This window comes from Equus przewalskii, chromosome 31 (genome assembly GCF_037783145.1).
Source record: "Equus przewalskii isolate Varuska chromosome 31, EquPr2, whole genome shotgun sequence".
Classification (NCBI taxonomy): Eukaryota; Metazoa; Chordata; class Mammalia; order Perissodactyla; family Equidae; genus Equus; species Equus przewalskii.
Window position 1 is genome coordinate 19,345,792 of NC_091861.1, and position 15,474 is coordinate 19,361,265.

At 34.6% G+C, this 15,474-nt stretch overlaps 1 protein-coding gene across 8 annotated transcripts in view; it reads right to left on the reverse strand.

Annotated features, from left to right (window-relative positions):
• The window catches only part of BRINP3 (BMP/retinoic acid inducible neural specific 3), a 394,820-nt gene that overhangs the window by 164,872 nt on the left and 214,474 nt on the right, over positions 1-15,474 (reverse strand). For all 8 annotated transcript variants that reach the window (XM_070602587.1, XM_070602590.1, XM_070602593.1 and 5 more), the window contains one exon: positions 12,913-13,103. In XM_070602587.1, coding sequence (XP_070458688.1) covers positions 12,913-13,103 — 191 coding nt within the window. The remainder of the gene's footprint in view (positions 1-12,912; positions 13,104-15,474) is intronic.

Here is a 15,474-nt window from a genome sequence, read left to right on the forward strand (position 1 = left end):
GCTCAGGGCCAATCTTCCTCACCAAAAAGAAGAGTATACCTTTAAAAAGGAAAAAACACTGGTCACAATATACAGAGGGTTACTTTGAAAATCTTGAGGCACTGGTCATATTCAATCTAAGAAGCTATCTTGGATGTTACTAGAGGAGAAACTGTAGTTTACTTTGCCTAATGTTCCCTTGACAAGAATTTTGCTAGGGGAACCCTGATGCCCTCTCTTAGGCCAACTCCCTCCCACATTCAATACCTTCCAATAAAGATAAAGGAATACCTGATTAGTGATAGTAAAGGATGAGATTACATATGTTCCACTCTGCTCCTGCTGAATACCACTTGGATAGATCCATCAGTGTAGGTATAATATTGTCTACTTCTTCATGGGTTATGCTTATGGGAGCAGGCTCTGCCCATAAGAAAGAGCTAGTTATTCAAGTTTAACTGGGGTAAAACTGTTTTGAAGCCTGTTGTGACAACACTTCTGCATGCTGTCTTGAAATAGGACTTATATTTTAACTTCAATTTTGGTGATTTCTCCAAGTAGTTTTTAACTGGTTCTAAAATCTCTAAGGGGGAAAAAAGATGCATAATATTGGAGCCTATGCACTTCAACAGGAAGCAATGCAAGAAATGTAATGGAGTATAAAATAAAAATCGGACATGGCTTAATATCTCCAGGAATTCTCTATGATCTTATATGAGAAAAGAAGCTAAAGTAATTCAATATAGTGTTTTGAACAAATGTATACAGTTACCATGGGATAGAGAGGAATAGGAATGAAACAGCAGAGGCTGAAAGCAAGGACTTCCAATTCTAATTAGGATGTAGAATATCACAAGAGATCATCATTCTCACCCTAACGATGAAAGGAACTCAGATAAACTCAAATTCAAGGGGTTTTTTTGTTTCATTATAAGAGAACAGTAGATGCCGTAAATGAACTAAAAATCCAGAAAATGATTAGCTCTTTCTGGGAGGAAGGGGACACAGGGCTGCTTTCATCCCTGGCAGAGAGGAAAGAAGATAATTCTACCATTGATACTGCAAACGGAAACTGGAAGGAATGCGTAATGGGTGTGTTTGTGCTGATACGATGGATTAAAATACCTGGAAGCCCCAAAGTGAGTACACAGCCACTCAGTGAATTGCAGCCATGGGCCTCCAGTGAGTACATGGATAGGACATGGGAGGCTAGATGCAAAGCAGCAGAGCTGAGAGCAATACTCTCTGAAGCACATGGGCTTCCCCCAAGTACAAGGCTGTGGCAACCACACGTTTCAGCTGTGCAACAGAACTGAGAGCAACCCTCCAAGGCACCAAGTACAGGACACAACTCGCACAAAGTGGGAAGAACAGTGCGACACCACTGTGGCATTGCAGGCTTTCTCCGGGTACCAGGCATCGACCTTCCAAGTTCAAGCGACAAAGCAGCAAGGAGGAAAGTGATCTTCCAATGTGTAGAAAGCCAGGACAAGACCGGAAAGCAAAGATCATTCTACAGGATCCCGAGAGATTGGTAGCCAAACCTTTAAGCAGAAAGAGGTTTCCCATGATTCAGAAAGTAGGCAGGTGGGTTGTAAAGGATGTGGCAATGTGAATCTCACTCTTTGCCAGATTCTAAGTCCTTTTAAAGAAAAGTACTGATGCTGCCGTCAAACTATTTTAAGCCAGAAGTCAATAAATGAAGTTAAATTTTCAAGAAAGCACAGGTCTGCCTCAATTCCACATTAGATTGACTCAGTCACACATAACAGAAGCCTAATAGAGAAAGAGGTATGCTTATTTTCAGAAGAAATATTATTTACTTCAGTGTCTTTTTTTCTGGGTTTGGTGTTGGTTTTGCGTTTTCATTTTTCTTTTACACAGAATGCTTGGCAATAACAATGAGATCTGAAAAGGCAAGAAAATATGAATCCAATGAGCAACACAGGAAATAGTCAACGGAAGCAGACTCAGATATGAATAAGAGGGTGAAATCACCAGACAGGAATTTTAATATAATGATAACATCTATGTTAAAATACCTAGTAGAAATGTTAGACAATATGCACAAACAAATAGGAAATTTCAGAAAAGAGAAACTATACAAAATAAAAAATATAAATGGTAGAAATGAAAACTATTATATCATAAATGAAGAACTTATTTGACTGGCTTTACATTAGACTGGACAAATAAGGAAGAAAAGTGAATGAACTAAAATCATTAGAAATTAATCACACTGTAAAGCATATAGAAAAAGAGCAGCAATGCGAAACAGATAGGACAAGATTTTAAGGACGATATCAACGAGTCTGTCATCAGAGTCCCAGAAAAGTTCCAGAAATATGAATAGGAAGAAAACCACACCAAGGCATATTGCAGTCAATCTTCTGAAAGTCCAAAATAAAGAGAAAATCTTAAAATCGGCCAAGGGAAGTGAAGCATTACATTCAAGAGAGAAATTACAGTAATGATGGCGAACTACTCATCAGAAAGAAATGGAGGTCAGAAGACAATAGCATGTTAGAGAGATGACAGACTGATGGATGGTATATGCATACATGGATGGGTACACATATTTTGTACATGTTTATTTAAAGTAGAATAATGAAAATGTTAAAATGATTATTAACAATTTTATTTTAAGTAATTTTTGTGGTTTCAGTATACAGGGCTGTTGTCAAATTTATCACTAATACTTTATATCAAATACCAATAAATGGTATCCATTTTAATTTCAACTTCTGATTATCTATTGCTAGTATATAGAAATACACCTGGTTTTATAAATTAATCTTCTATCCTGCAACTGATAAATCTCCTTTTTATTCCTTGTACCTTTTAAAAAGTTTCCATTGGATTTTCTACAGACACTCACGTCTTCTGTGAATAAGGAGAGTTGTATTTCTTTCTTTCAAATCGGAATGCTTGATTTCTTTTTATTACTTGACTGCACTGGCTAGAACCCATAGTACAATGTTTACTACTGGAATGTTTAGTACTGTTCTAGCACAATAAAAGTCGTGATAGCAGAAATCCTTGTCTTGTTCCTGAAATTAAGGAGAACGCATTTGCTATTTCACCAATGAGAATGATGTTAGCTATAGGTTTTTCAAATACACTTTAGCAAGCTGAGGACGTTCCTTTCTCTTTCTAGTTTGCTGAAACTTTTTTTTCTTTTATCAGAAACATCTCAGAATTTTTCCTAAAGAATTTTCTGCATCTCTTTAGAAGATTCTTTCTATCTTTTTATTTATCTATCTATGTCTATCTATAATCTGTATCTATATTTGCTTTGTTGATATAATAAATTACATTGGTTGATTTTTTAATGTTACTAAACTTTAATTTCTGGGATAAATCCCAAGTAGACATGATGTGTAATCCCTTTGATGTATTGTTGGGCTCAAACTGCTTAAAGTTTGTTAAGAATATTTGCATCTATATTAATGAGAGTTATCAGTAGTTTTATTTCTATTCCATTTTTGTGTGGTTTTGATAGCAGAGTAATGCTGGATTTAAAGAATGGTTTGGGCATTTTTCAGCTCTCTTGAACATTCTGGAAGAGTTTGTGTAGATTTTTATTATTTATACCTTAAAATTTTTGTTAGAATTCAATAGTAAAGCCATCTTGGCCAGGGGTTTTCTTTGCAGGAAACATCTTTTCTTTTTCTGCTTTTCCTCCCCAAATCCCTCCAATATATAGTTGCATATTTTGGTCACGGGTCCTTCTAGTTGTGACATGTGGGATGTCGCCTCAACATGGCTTGATGAGAGGTGCCATGTCCAGGCCCAGGATCAGAACCAGAGAAATCCTGGGCCACCGAATTGGAGCGCGCGAACTTAACTACTCGGCCACGGGGCCGGCCCCCAGGAAACATTTTTAACTGAACATTAATTTGCCTAATAAATTTAGGACTATTCAGGTTATTTACTTTTGGGTGAGCTTGGGAAATTTGTGTCTTTCAAGGAATGTGTTCACTGGTTTCTAAATTTATAGTCACAAACTTGTTCATGGTATGTCTTGCTTAACATTTGGATATCTCTGTAATTTGTAGCGATGTTACCTCCTCATTCCTGATTTTGGTAATTTGTCTATTCACTATTTTGTCTCCTGATAATTCTGGGTATATACTTATCAGTTTTACTGATACACTAAAAGAACCCACAAAAAAACCACAGCTTTTGGTTTCATTTTTTTTCTCTATTGTTTTTCTGTTTTCTATTTTATTGACTTCCATTTTGATTTTTTTTTCTTTCTTCTGATTACTTTGGGTTTCATCATTCATCTTTATCTATAGTTTTTTAAGGGGGACTCTTTCGTTATTGGTTTGTCACTTTTTTCCCCTAATAAAACATCATTTGCTGCAAATTTTGCCCAAGCATTGCTTTACCAATATCTGACAGATTTTGATATGTTGTATTTTCATTATTCCATTTGGTCCAAAATAATTTCTCATACCCTTTTTGATTTCTTCTCTGAGTCATGGGTTATTTAGAAGTGTGTTACTTAGTTTTTAAATATTTGAGGATTGTCTAGATGTCTTTCCATGATTAATACATACTTTGCAAGTCTTGAATGATAGTGTTGTTTCAATCTACTACTACTAGAGAAAGTTGTTAAAATCTCTAATTATGAATTTCTCACTACTTTTTTCCCTCCTATAATTTTGTTTCACGTATTTTGAACCTCTACTACTGGGGGTATAAATGTTTAGAATTATTATTTCCTCTGGATTAATTGACTAGCTTATCATTATGAAATACTGTCCCTGGTAATATTCTTTTTGAAACATATTTTTCTTATATTAAAACAGCCATGCCAGTAGTACAGTAGCACAGTATATCTACTCCCATTCTTTTACTTTAAACCTATTTTTCAAATTGCAAGTGATTTTCTTGAGGCAAGATTTATAAATTTTCTTGAGGCAAGATCTAATTATATCTTAGATCTTGCTTTTTTTTAAGCCCAATGTGACAATGTGCCTTTTAGATTCTTTATATTTAATGTGATTACCTATAGAGTTAGATTTCAGTCCATCTACCTGATATTTGTTTTCTATTTTCCCATATATTCTTTCTTCCCTTTTTCTTATTTTTCTGACTTTGGATTAATTTTTAAAATAATTCTATTATATCATCTTTTTGGTCATATCAGCTATAACTCTTTATTTTGCTATTTTAATGATTGCTTTAATGTGCATAGTATACATCTTCATCTTATCAGTCTACCTTTAAATCATATTATGCCATTTCATTGATATACAAGAGCCTTACAAGCATATACTTCTGTTTCTCCTTTCCTGAGCTTTATGCTGTTGTTGGCATACTGTTTATTTCTACATATGCTATAACCCTCACAGTACATTGATTGCAGTTTTGTTTAAAGAATTGATTCTCTTTTAAAGAGACTTAAATAATAATAATAAAAGATATAATTACCCACTTTAGTACTCTTTCAACTTCTCTTTATTTCTTTGTATAGATTCATTTTTCTGACTGGCATCATTTTCTTTCTTGCCTGAAAGACTTCTTATATCATTTCTTTAGTTCAGGTCTGCTGGTGGGAGTCTTGTAGGTTTCAGATATCTGCAAATATATTTTCCTTTGTTTTTGAGACATTTTTGCTAGAAAATGAACTCTAGGTTGCAGAATTTTTTAATATTTAAAAAATCTCACCTCCATTGTTATCGCGCTTGCATTGTTTTCAAAAAATCTCTAGTCGTCCTTAGCTTTGTTCCTCTGTACCTAATATGGCTCTTTTTTTCTCCCTGACCCCCATACTTCATTAACTCATAACTAAGCCCTTAAAGTCTTAGTCAGCATTATATATGGGTAGAGATGGCTTTTATCCATGTAAGGAGTTCTTTGATAGTTAATGAAAATTAAGATATTCTCTTTAATATTGGTTTTAAGCAGTTGAATTATGAAATGTCTTGGTGTAATTTTTTTGATGTTTCTCATGCATGGTATTTGTTGTTTCATGGATCTGTGGGTTTTAAATCCTCATCAATTTCAGAAATTGTTTGGCCATTAACTCTCCAAATGTTTTTGTTTTGTTTGTGGCAGAGAGATTCTATGGTGGCCCCCATGACCTCTTCTTTATGCACATTCTTCTACAATCCTCTCCCGTTGAGTTTAGGTAGGACCTGTGACTTGTTTCTAACCACTGAATATGTCAAAAGTGATTGAATGCATGTGATTATGTGATTTCATGTCCATAATTACATTACATAAGATTGTAATGTCTTTTGAGAACTCTCTTCATTGCTGAAGTTGAAGAAAGTAATTAACATGTTGTAAGCTGTCATATGGAGAGGGCCACTTGGCAAAGAATTGAGGGTCACCTTCCACCAATAGCCAGCAAGAAACTGGGACCCTCACACTGGCAATGAACTGAATGCTACCAACAACCACGTAAGCCTGAAAATGGATCCTTCCCAAGTTGAAAGTCAAGCGAAAATCCAGCTCTTGTGGACACTCTGATTGGAGAAACTATCTGAGCGATGCCTGGACTTTTGACTCCTCTCAAAAACCTAACATATAATAATGTGTTTTATTTTATGCGTCTAAATTCATGACAATAATGTTGTACGGAAATAGGTATCTAATACATGCTCCCCCCATCCCATCCTCCTTTGGGGATTCTATTTACACATATTTATGGCTGCATGAAGTTGTCCCAAAGCTCACTGCTCCTTGTTTTCTGCATTCGTTTTTTTTTCTGTGTTTCATTTTAGATAATTCATATATCTATGTCTCAATTTGACTGATCTTTTCCAGTGCCGCATTGTAGGCCTTGAATCTTATCTAGTATATTTTTTCTGTGAAACATTACTTTCTTCATCTCAGTAAGTTTGCTCTGATCCTTTTTTATACCTCATGTCTCTACTTATATTTTAGAGAATATGGAATACACTTAGAATAACCGTTTTAGTGTTCTTGTCCGTTAATTCTAACGTCTGTTTTCATTCTGAGTCAGTTTTAATTGGCTGAATGTTCTATCATTATGGTTTATGTTTTCTTCCTTCTTCATTGCCTGGTAATATTGACTGTTTACCATTGTGACTCTTACTTTGTGGGATGTTGGATGTGCTTTTTTGTATTCTTGAGCTTTGTTCTGAGATGTAGTTCTTGGAAATAGTTTGATTCTTTTTGATCTTGATTTTATAATTTGATAGGTAGGTCCAGAGAAGAACTCAGTCTAAGGCTAATTATTCTTCACCACTGAGGCATGACCTTCGCATGTATTCTATCCAGGAATTATTAGTGTTTCCATTCTGGCTTATGGAAACACTTTCCCAAGTCCTGTGTGACTGCTAGACACTGTTCTCTAATCCTATAATATGGTTTCTTCCCTGACGTCAGGTAACTTCCTCATATATATCCACTGAACAGGACTCTGAAATACTCGAGGGAAGTTCTCTGGGATGCTCTCTCTATATAGCTTTCTCTTCTTTGGTATTCTAAACAAACTAGAAACACCTGTCTCACTAAACTCTGAGCTCTCTCTTCAACTTATGGAACCTTTTGGTCTCTGCCTGGATTTTTCTCTGGCTGCACCATATCCTAGAAACTCTTTCAAGACAATAACCTATACCAATCACAGTGCTTACCTCAGCTGTTTCCCAACATCTCTCAAGGATCACTGTCCTTCATTGTCTATTGTTCAGTGAAAACCATTGTTTTTATATTTCTTATCTTTTTCTTTTGATTCTCAGGTGAGAAGGTGAATCTACTCCCTGTGACTCCATCTTGGTTAGAGCAGATGTCTGTCTATTCAGAGATTTTAAATTTTATTTAATATTATTTACTGTGCTTGATTTTATTTTTTTCAGACATTTGTGTTTCAAATATTCTTTGTAAAGAGTAAAGATAATAATTTACTCAGTACTCATACTACAGAAAATAAATATAAATAATTTATCACAAGAAAGATAAATGCAAGATGCGTTTTCTTTGAAGACAGAATGACAGTTGAAATCTGAGGGAGCAGAAAACAATAAAATATGAAGTACTCAAAGGATATAGCTTCTGTTACAGGAAACAACCCCTTAAATCAGGAAAAGAAGAGTGGAATAAAACAGATGCTGAAAAATATCACAAATTGATGTTTTTAATTTTCTCCTGATTTGTATAGTCAAGATTTAATCTATATAGTAAAGGTTAACTTTATTTTACTAATTTGCCATTTGTTAGCCACTATGTATAAGCTATTTTGACTAAACAAACCAAAAATAAAAACGGATTTTGCTTTTGCCATCCAGCAAATTAGGACCGTTTACCAAAGGAAGAGAAGGCACAACACAAGGAAATAAATATCCATAACACAAACTGAAAACTTATTATCAAGAATATGAAAGTTCAGAATATTAAATAATATGATTCTTAATTATTCTGGAAATTTTTGCTTTATGAATTTAATAATGATGCTAAATTTTCATGTACTAATTGTTCTGGATTGATATGTAATTTCTTTATGCTAAAAAAATTAGGGGCAGGTACATATGTTTACATGTTAAAATTCAGGTAAATTTTTGGTCAGTTCAATTAAAATTGTCCAACTTATTAAACATACTAAGTTAAATGTACAGCTTGTACTAAGTAATTAGACATTTAAATTTGTGTGTGAGTAAAAAAATATTCTTTGAAAACCCTAAGAGAGTTTGCTGTTTAAAAGAGAATCCTTCCTGAAAATGAAACTAATATATGAAGTCAAACCTCTAATTATTATGAATGGTTTACATGTCAATTTTCTTATCTTGGCTCTTCTTAAAGTAAGTTATTCAATAACATATAGAAGTAAAATAAAAATAATTGAGAGGTTTTACTGATTTTATTCTGAAACAGTGAATAATTTACATGTAAAAATGTTTCTTGGAAAATTTTTATCAGGTCTAATTTTTATAAATAGCTTTTAAATTTTTAATATAATGTATTTACATAATCTCAGAAATGTTGATCTAAAGTTGTGCAGCATCTTTTTAACATCACCTGAAACACTTTTAAATGCAGCCCTGAAATATTATTTGAAGATGGCGTTTTTAGCTGGAATATTGACCTTTAAGTTTAATGTATTTTTTCTGCTTTTTCCTAAATTTGTTGGAAAAAATTCTAAACATTATAATTTTAAAAATCTATCTGGTATTTTTATATATCAGAAAAATGCCAGAAATACAGTAAATATATCACTATTTATTTTAGGAAAACAATAATAACTTAGCTCTTTTAAATTTTTTCACAGTGTTTGATAAAAAACATTTAATTTTACTCACTACATGTAATCTGATTTTTTTTTTTTAAAGATTTTATTATTTCCTTTTTTTCCCCAAAGCCCCCCGGTACATAGTTGTATATTCTTCGTTGTGGGTTCTTCTAGTTGTGGTATGTGGGACGCTGCCTCAGCGTGGTCTGATGAGCAGTGCCATGTCCACGCCCAGGATTCGAACCAACGAAACACTGGGCCGCCTGCAGCGGAGCCCACGAACTTAACCACTCGGCCACGGGGCCAGCCCCTACATGTAATCTGATTTTAAAACAAAGTATGAAGGAAATTTTCAAACATTCACATTTCACATCTGGTGATAGATTAAATTTTCCCTAAAATGTGTAATATATTTTGATTTTCACAACATTGTCAATCACATAATATTAAAGTTTATTAGACTATTTAAAAATAAACCTAAAGAATGTATTAGATTGATCTTTTAGATAACTTGCATCAATTGAATTGAATTTTCTGAAAATAATGGTCAATTCTAGACATTATGCTTGGCATATTATTGCACTAAAAATAATATTGAGAAATAATATTTGATATGAATGCCATTAATTGGAATAGCATAGCAGTCAATTAAGCTCCATGGGCATGTGAGCAGTTCATTTTTATATTTACAGATGTGTTAATGAGCTGCAGTCTACACTAACATTCATAGTTATAAGAGATAAAAACAACAAATTGTTCTTCCATTTTCTAGAAACTGGCTCATAATTAACATTATTTGTCCAACTCTTTTGTGTTTTTGCAAGAATTAGCATGATAAAAAGCAGGCTTGATTTTACAGATTTAATTATATTTTTGCTGTTATCTGATAACGATCTTACTTGACTTTGTTTTTTATCAAGAACGTCTCCTAAATTCTGTAAATCCAGGGACAACTTCATGAAACATTTGTTCAAGAAATTAAATGCCTACTACACGGCACTTAAAACACAAGGTATATTACCTAATCAAAGACATTGTGGATCGTCCTCTTCTCAGTTTGGATCCTTAAAATATAAAAGCAATGTATTGAACATCTAAGGATTTACTAGAGTTAAGCTCTTGATTTCAAATATTGTAGAAAAGCACTTTGGACTGAATTATTTATTCAAGTATAAAGGATTTCAGTAGTTGAATGCCCTTGATTCTGCCTACACACACTCCCACACCCACCCCGTCAGTCCCTCTTACCCTAACTTACATCTAAGCAATTATGATGTTATAATTGAAGAGAGACCCCTTTTCGCTGTGGAGGGACACATCTGATAACTAGCGAAAATAAAGGATACGCTTCCCAGAAGATGCACAGGCGCATAAAAGCGCGCAGGTAATTCAAGGAGCCTGTAGACCGGCTCCAGTGCGCGTAGACACCACACGCTTCAGCACAGAACATTTCCCTGGAGCTTTCACAATAATCCAGACTGCAGTTGACCCTGGGCTAGAGAATCACCAGCCACTTAACATTACAACTACCCCAGAAGAGAACTCCATTCAGTCCTAAATGAAATCCTGAAGGTCTGATAGTCCTCCCATCTTCCCCATTCCCCGCTACCTCACTCTTGTACTCCCTAAGTACTTCTGTGGCTATATTCTTAGCTACATTGTTGGGGAGGGCACATACCTCATTTCCTTTTTTTCCCTCAGTTACAGCATGAGATGTGTGTACTTCTCTTTACAATCCATCGCTGTATCATTCCCATACCGTTTTCTGTTTCCTCTCCCTGATCGAAAGCCCCACTTCTCCTTTCCATCTCCAACCATTCTACACTTTAAAATATTCCCGTCATGTGCTCTGGAACACCTTTCCATGGTTAACAGATAATGAGTATTTCCTGGTGCCTTTCAAGATGAGGCTGTCAACGCTCCCACATTCCAGATTGCTCTTTCCTCTTCCCCAGGGGTGATCTTAGACTACTCACTCAAGTCACTTCTTTGGAGCTCATTTCTACCACACAGCTAGAGGATAAGCTTCATGAAGCCTTACCGTTCCCAGTTGTACCACAGGGATCTAAGAACAATACCTGTGTACAACAGTCTGCACCATTAAAATGTGGATGTTTTGTGATACATACTTCTCTTGTGGGAGAAGAGAGTAGCTTCAAATATCCATTAAGTTTGCCCATGAACTGTGAATGAATATTTCTTACCATGAGTATAAAAAACTCCATTGTATAATTCTACTTGGTACTGAGAAAAAAATCAATAGCCATGTAATAAACACACTTACAGCAATGATGTCTTCTATTAGAAAATACACTTCAAGTTACGGTGTATATCATTGAAATTGATTTCTGAAAAAGTCTATTTCTCCTCAACAATCTCAAGCTAACTATCTCTAACAATATCCTACCTTACAATATTTTTAAGTTAACTAAAACATCTGCACTATGCTGGCTACATTTTTATCTATACAGCATAAATACTATTTATATACTTGGTTACTCAATATAATGCAAGTCCTACAGTCAGAAGTAGACTCATGATAATTGTGTGGTTTATACTTACAGAAGTCTTTTTGCCCAGTTTCATCTACCAGCAACACTGAAGATGGTTGGTATTGTTTGGGTAACCCCTAAGTTAAAACTATTTCTATATCACTTTTTTTCTCTCTCTTGTACACCTTGCACAAAAGATATATATTGGGATAATTTTTCCTAGCATTCCCCAAATAGTGAAATATTAATTTGTCAATTAAGTGAAAAAAATACATTAATTTTAATCTTATAAAGCAATAAAATGACATATTTAATGATCGTATTTTACATTAACTATGAAATGTTACAGTGGAAACACAGAGAAATGTTCTTTACATTTTATTTTGCTCTGGTTAACTTAGTCCAGGATCACACTGTCACACTGTGCCAACTCTTTGGTCTATTAGTTTTGCAATGGCCATTGGCCAAATACAGTGCGCGTTGACCTAAACTGCCAGAGGAATATGTCAAAAAATCTATTGTTTTGGAAACCACAGCTTCTCTCTCTGTGTCTCTCTCTCTCCTGTCCTCTTTCTTTCTTTTGAAATTAAAGATACCTTCCTTCTCTCTTTCTCTTTCTCTCAGTTTCCGTAAAGTCCCTCAGTTTTTCTCTTTTTCTCTCTTAGCATATTCAGAGGCAAAGGATTTTAGTGAACACACAGAGTTTATCCATGAATTCTGGGTTATGGTGTATTTTTACTTCTAGTAACTTATAACCAAATATTTGTACTTGTTAATTGTATCTTAAAAATATTGGGGGTAAATATTCCTTAAACCAAGACCTAATGATTTTTATGTCCTTGACTTCTTTGAAGCTAAAGAAGCCTTTAATCAGGATAATGTTTTTAATTGCATAAGATTTAGCAAAAAAATCAATGTTATTAAAATAAAGATTTATCAGTGCACACTTTGTGAAGGAGTCTGTGTATCTCAGGATAAACTTACACTATTCAAGTGCATTTCAGTTAGCATTCAGACATGAAAAATCTTGACCCGATTGTCAAGTTAAAAAAGTTACATCAAAATACGTACAATTTCATGCTAAATATACTACAAAGCTCAAAGAAAAAGGAAATGTTAAAATATTTTTTAGAACACAATTGTTTAAATCAGTAAGACATGAAAATATAGAGAAATGGATCTTAGAGATAGAAAACATAATGGTATGACCTAATTTTAGGGTAAACTTGTTCCTACCTTTATGGCGGTGGATGCAATTTGAATGTGGTGGAGTCTCCGAAGGGTGCTGTCCCTGTCAATGAAATAGGAAGCGGCTAGTTGATGGAGCGTCTCCAGAGTAACCGAAGAGCTGTTGGTGCTGGAGTCACTTCCTTCAGATCGCTTGCTCAGCTTCCGCTTGTCCACAAAGATTGTGAGTGACTCCTCTCCTGCATTAATAATATTTTATGTTATTCCAGTTTCCACTTCAAATCAATTTTTCAATTATCTGCAAGTGAGGAATCCTCAATTACAGACGTAATGAAACAAAACAGTAATAAACAACAAAAGGGCAAGGAGTTTTACTTTTTTATTTTTCTTGAATATTTCCCATGTGCCCGGAAAAGTACCTGGGATATTGATGGCTATAAATAAAATATTTAATAAATGTTGGGTGGCTGGTTTTTGTGGAACAATTTCTCCAGATTTTATTGACTTTCTCATACAGTTTAGCTTACCTGACATTCATGTGCCCCAAAAGCAAATTAAGATAAGAAAATATATGAAACGAACTTATGTGGGGTACCTAATATAAAATTGTATTTACTCAGAAATGTTTACCACAGATCAGCATGGCAAATGAAAATATGACCAAGTATGTTACTAAATATTAGCAGCTTAATTGTACCTTTGAAATACAGAGAAAACATATATACTCATATATAGTTATGTAAATATATATGTATTAAATTTGGAGGTTTCCTGCAGATAGTATTATTTTGAAATATTGTGCATTAATAAGCCCTGTGGAAATCACTAACCTCTATGGGAGTTTTAGGTCCTGACAATGGATTCTCGAAGGTAAAATTTAAAGTATGTTATAATTAAGTGGCAGTTTTCAATGTTCAAATGTTGACAAAAAAACCAATGTCTGTTAAGTTCAACATTAAGAACTTGCCATCCTTAGACTTACGTATTCTTGGATATTCATCTAGCACATAACTGTCAGACTTGATGCTTTTCTCCCTCTTTCAGGAACCCATCTGTTCGGGTGGCATGATGCCCACTTACAAATTGACAAGCCAGTTTTATAAAATACCAAATAAGATTTTCTAGTAGAAAAATAGTTTGCATTTCTTCTCCAAATTAAAATAATACCAGTTTTAAAATGACAGCTTAGGTGACTATCCGATCTTAAGTAAGAGCTCATACTTCTTTGCAAGAGACCGGGTCTACTGAAATCAGAAATAAGATGTCAATAATGTTATTTCTGAAAGCTCATATTCTCAGTTTGCATTTCGACCCCAACATACATACTGGAAATCAAGTAAACTAACTAGAATAGCTGAAGAAAAAGAAAATATCTCTCAGAAATATGAATGAGTGGGTCAAATTATCAAAAGCATTAGGTCCTGTGCATGAGAAACAGCTTTCGTGTGGGAACATCTGAAATCGACAAGGGATTATATACATAAATTACTATAGAAAGAAAGAAACAAAAAATCCCCAACAATTATTTACCCCCAGAAAGAGAAGATCAACAAATATGGAAATTTGAGTGAATGTATCTCAGAAAACCAATGAATCTGAGAAAAATTCATCCTTGTGCCAAGTCGTGAGAGAGTACCCAAATATCCTATACGTCCGTATAGAAAGAATAACAGTTCTATGACATTCTAAGACTCATAATGCAGCTCTAAGACATATGCAAGTACTGACTTCATATGCTGAAAACCTAACCCTCTGAAAATGATGGTATTATGATGTGGGGCCTTTGGGAGGTGCTTGGTCATGAGAGCAGAACCCTCATCAATGGAATTAGAGCTTTATGGAAGAGGCTCCAGAGAGATCCCTTGCTCCTTCCGCCATGTGAAAACACAAGGAGAAGCCTGACACTCGGAAAAGGGCCCTGATCCAACCATGCAAGTGCCCTGTTCTAGGACTTCCAGCTTCCAGAATGATGAGCAATAAATTTTTGCTGTTTGTAAGCTACCCAGTCTGTGGTATTTTGTTAGCAGCCCAAATGGACTAGGACAGCAGGAAATGCATCTTATTAAGTAAGGTTAAAAACAAAATGGCAAGGATATTTTGGTAACTGTAAACAAAAAGAAAGCAAAGTTAATCTTGATAACAGACACTGCAGAATTCCGGCCGAAAATTATTAAAGGAGGAAAAGAAAAACACTATATAGTGCTAAAGACTAAAACTTGTAAAGTTGCTTTAGTGGCAACACTTTTCATAAAACAGAAAATACAGAAGATACAGATTAAAATAGTATGAGAAACACAAATTAAAAAATATTCTGAGGGGCTGGCCCTGCAGCTTAATGCTTAAGTTCAGCACGCTCCACTTCAGTGGCCCAGGTTCACTGTTTCGGATCCTGGGTGCAGACCTGTACCACTCATCAGCCATGCTGTGACCACGATCCACTTATAAAGTGGAGGAAGTTGGCATAGATGTTACTCAGGGCTAATGTTCCTCAGCAAGAAAACAAACCAAGAAAACTGATATATAACTTTGCAATTAGGAAAGTTGCCAAAAATACAAAACTTTGATGACTTTGGCAAAGCTGCTGGCAAAGTGGAAGAAAACAAGCCCTCT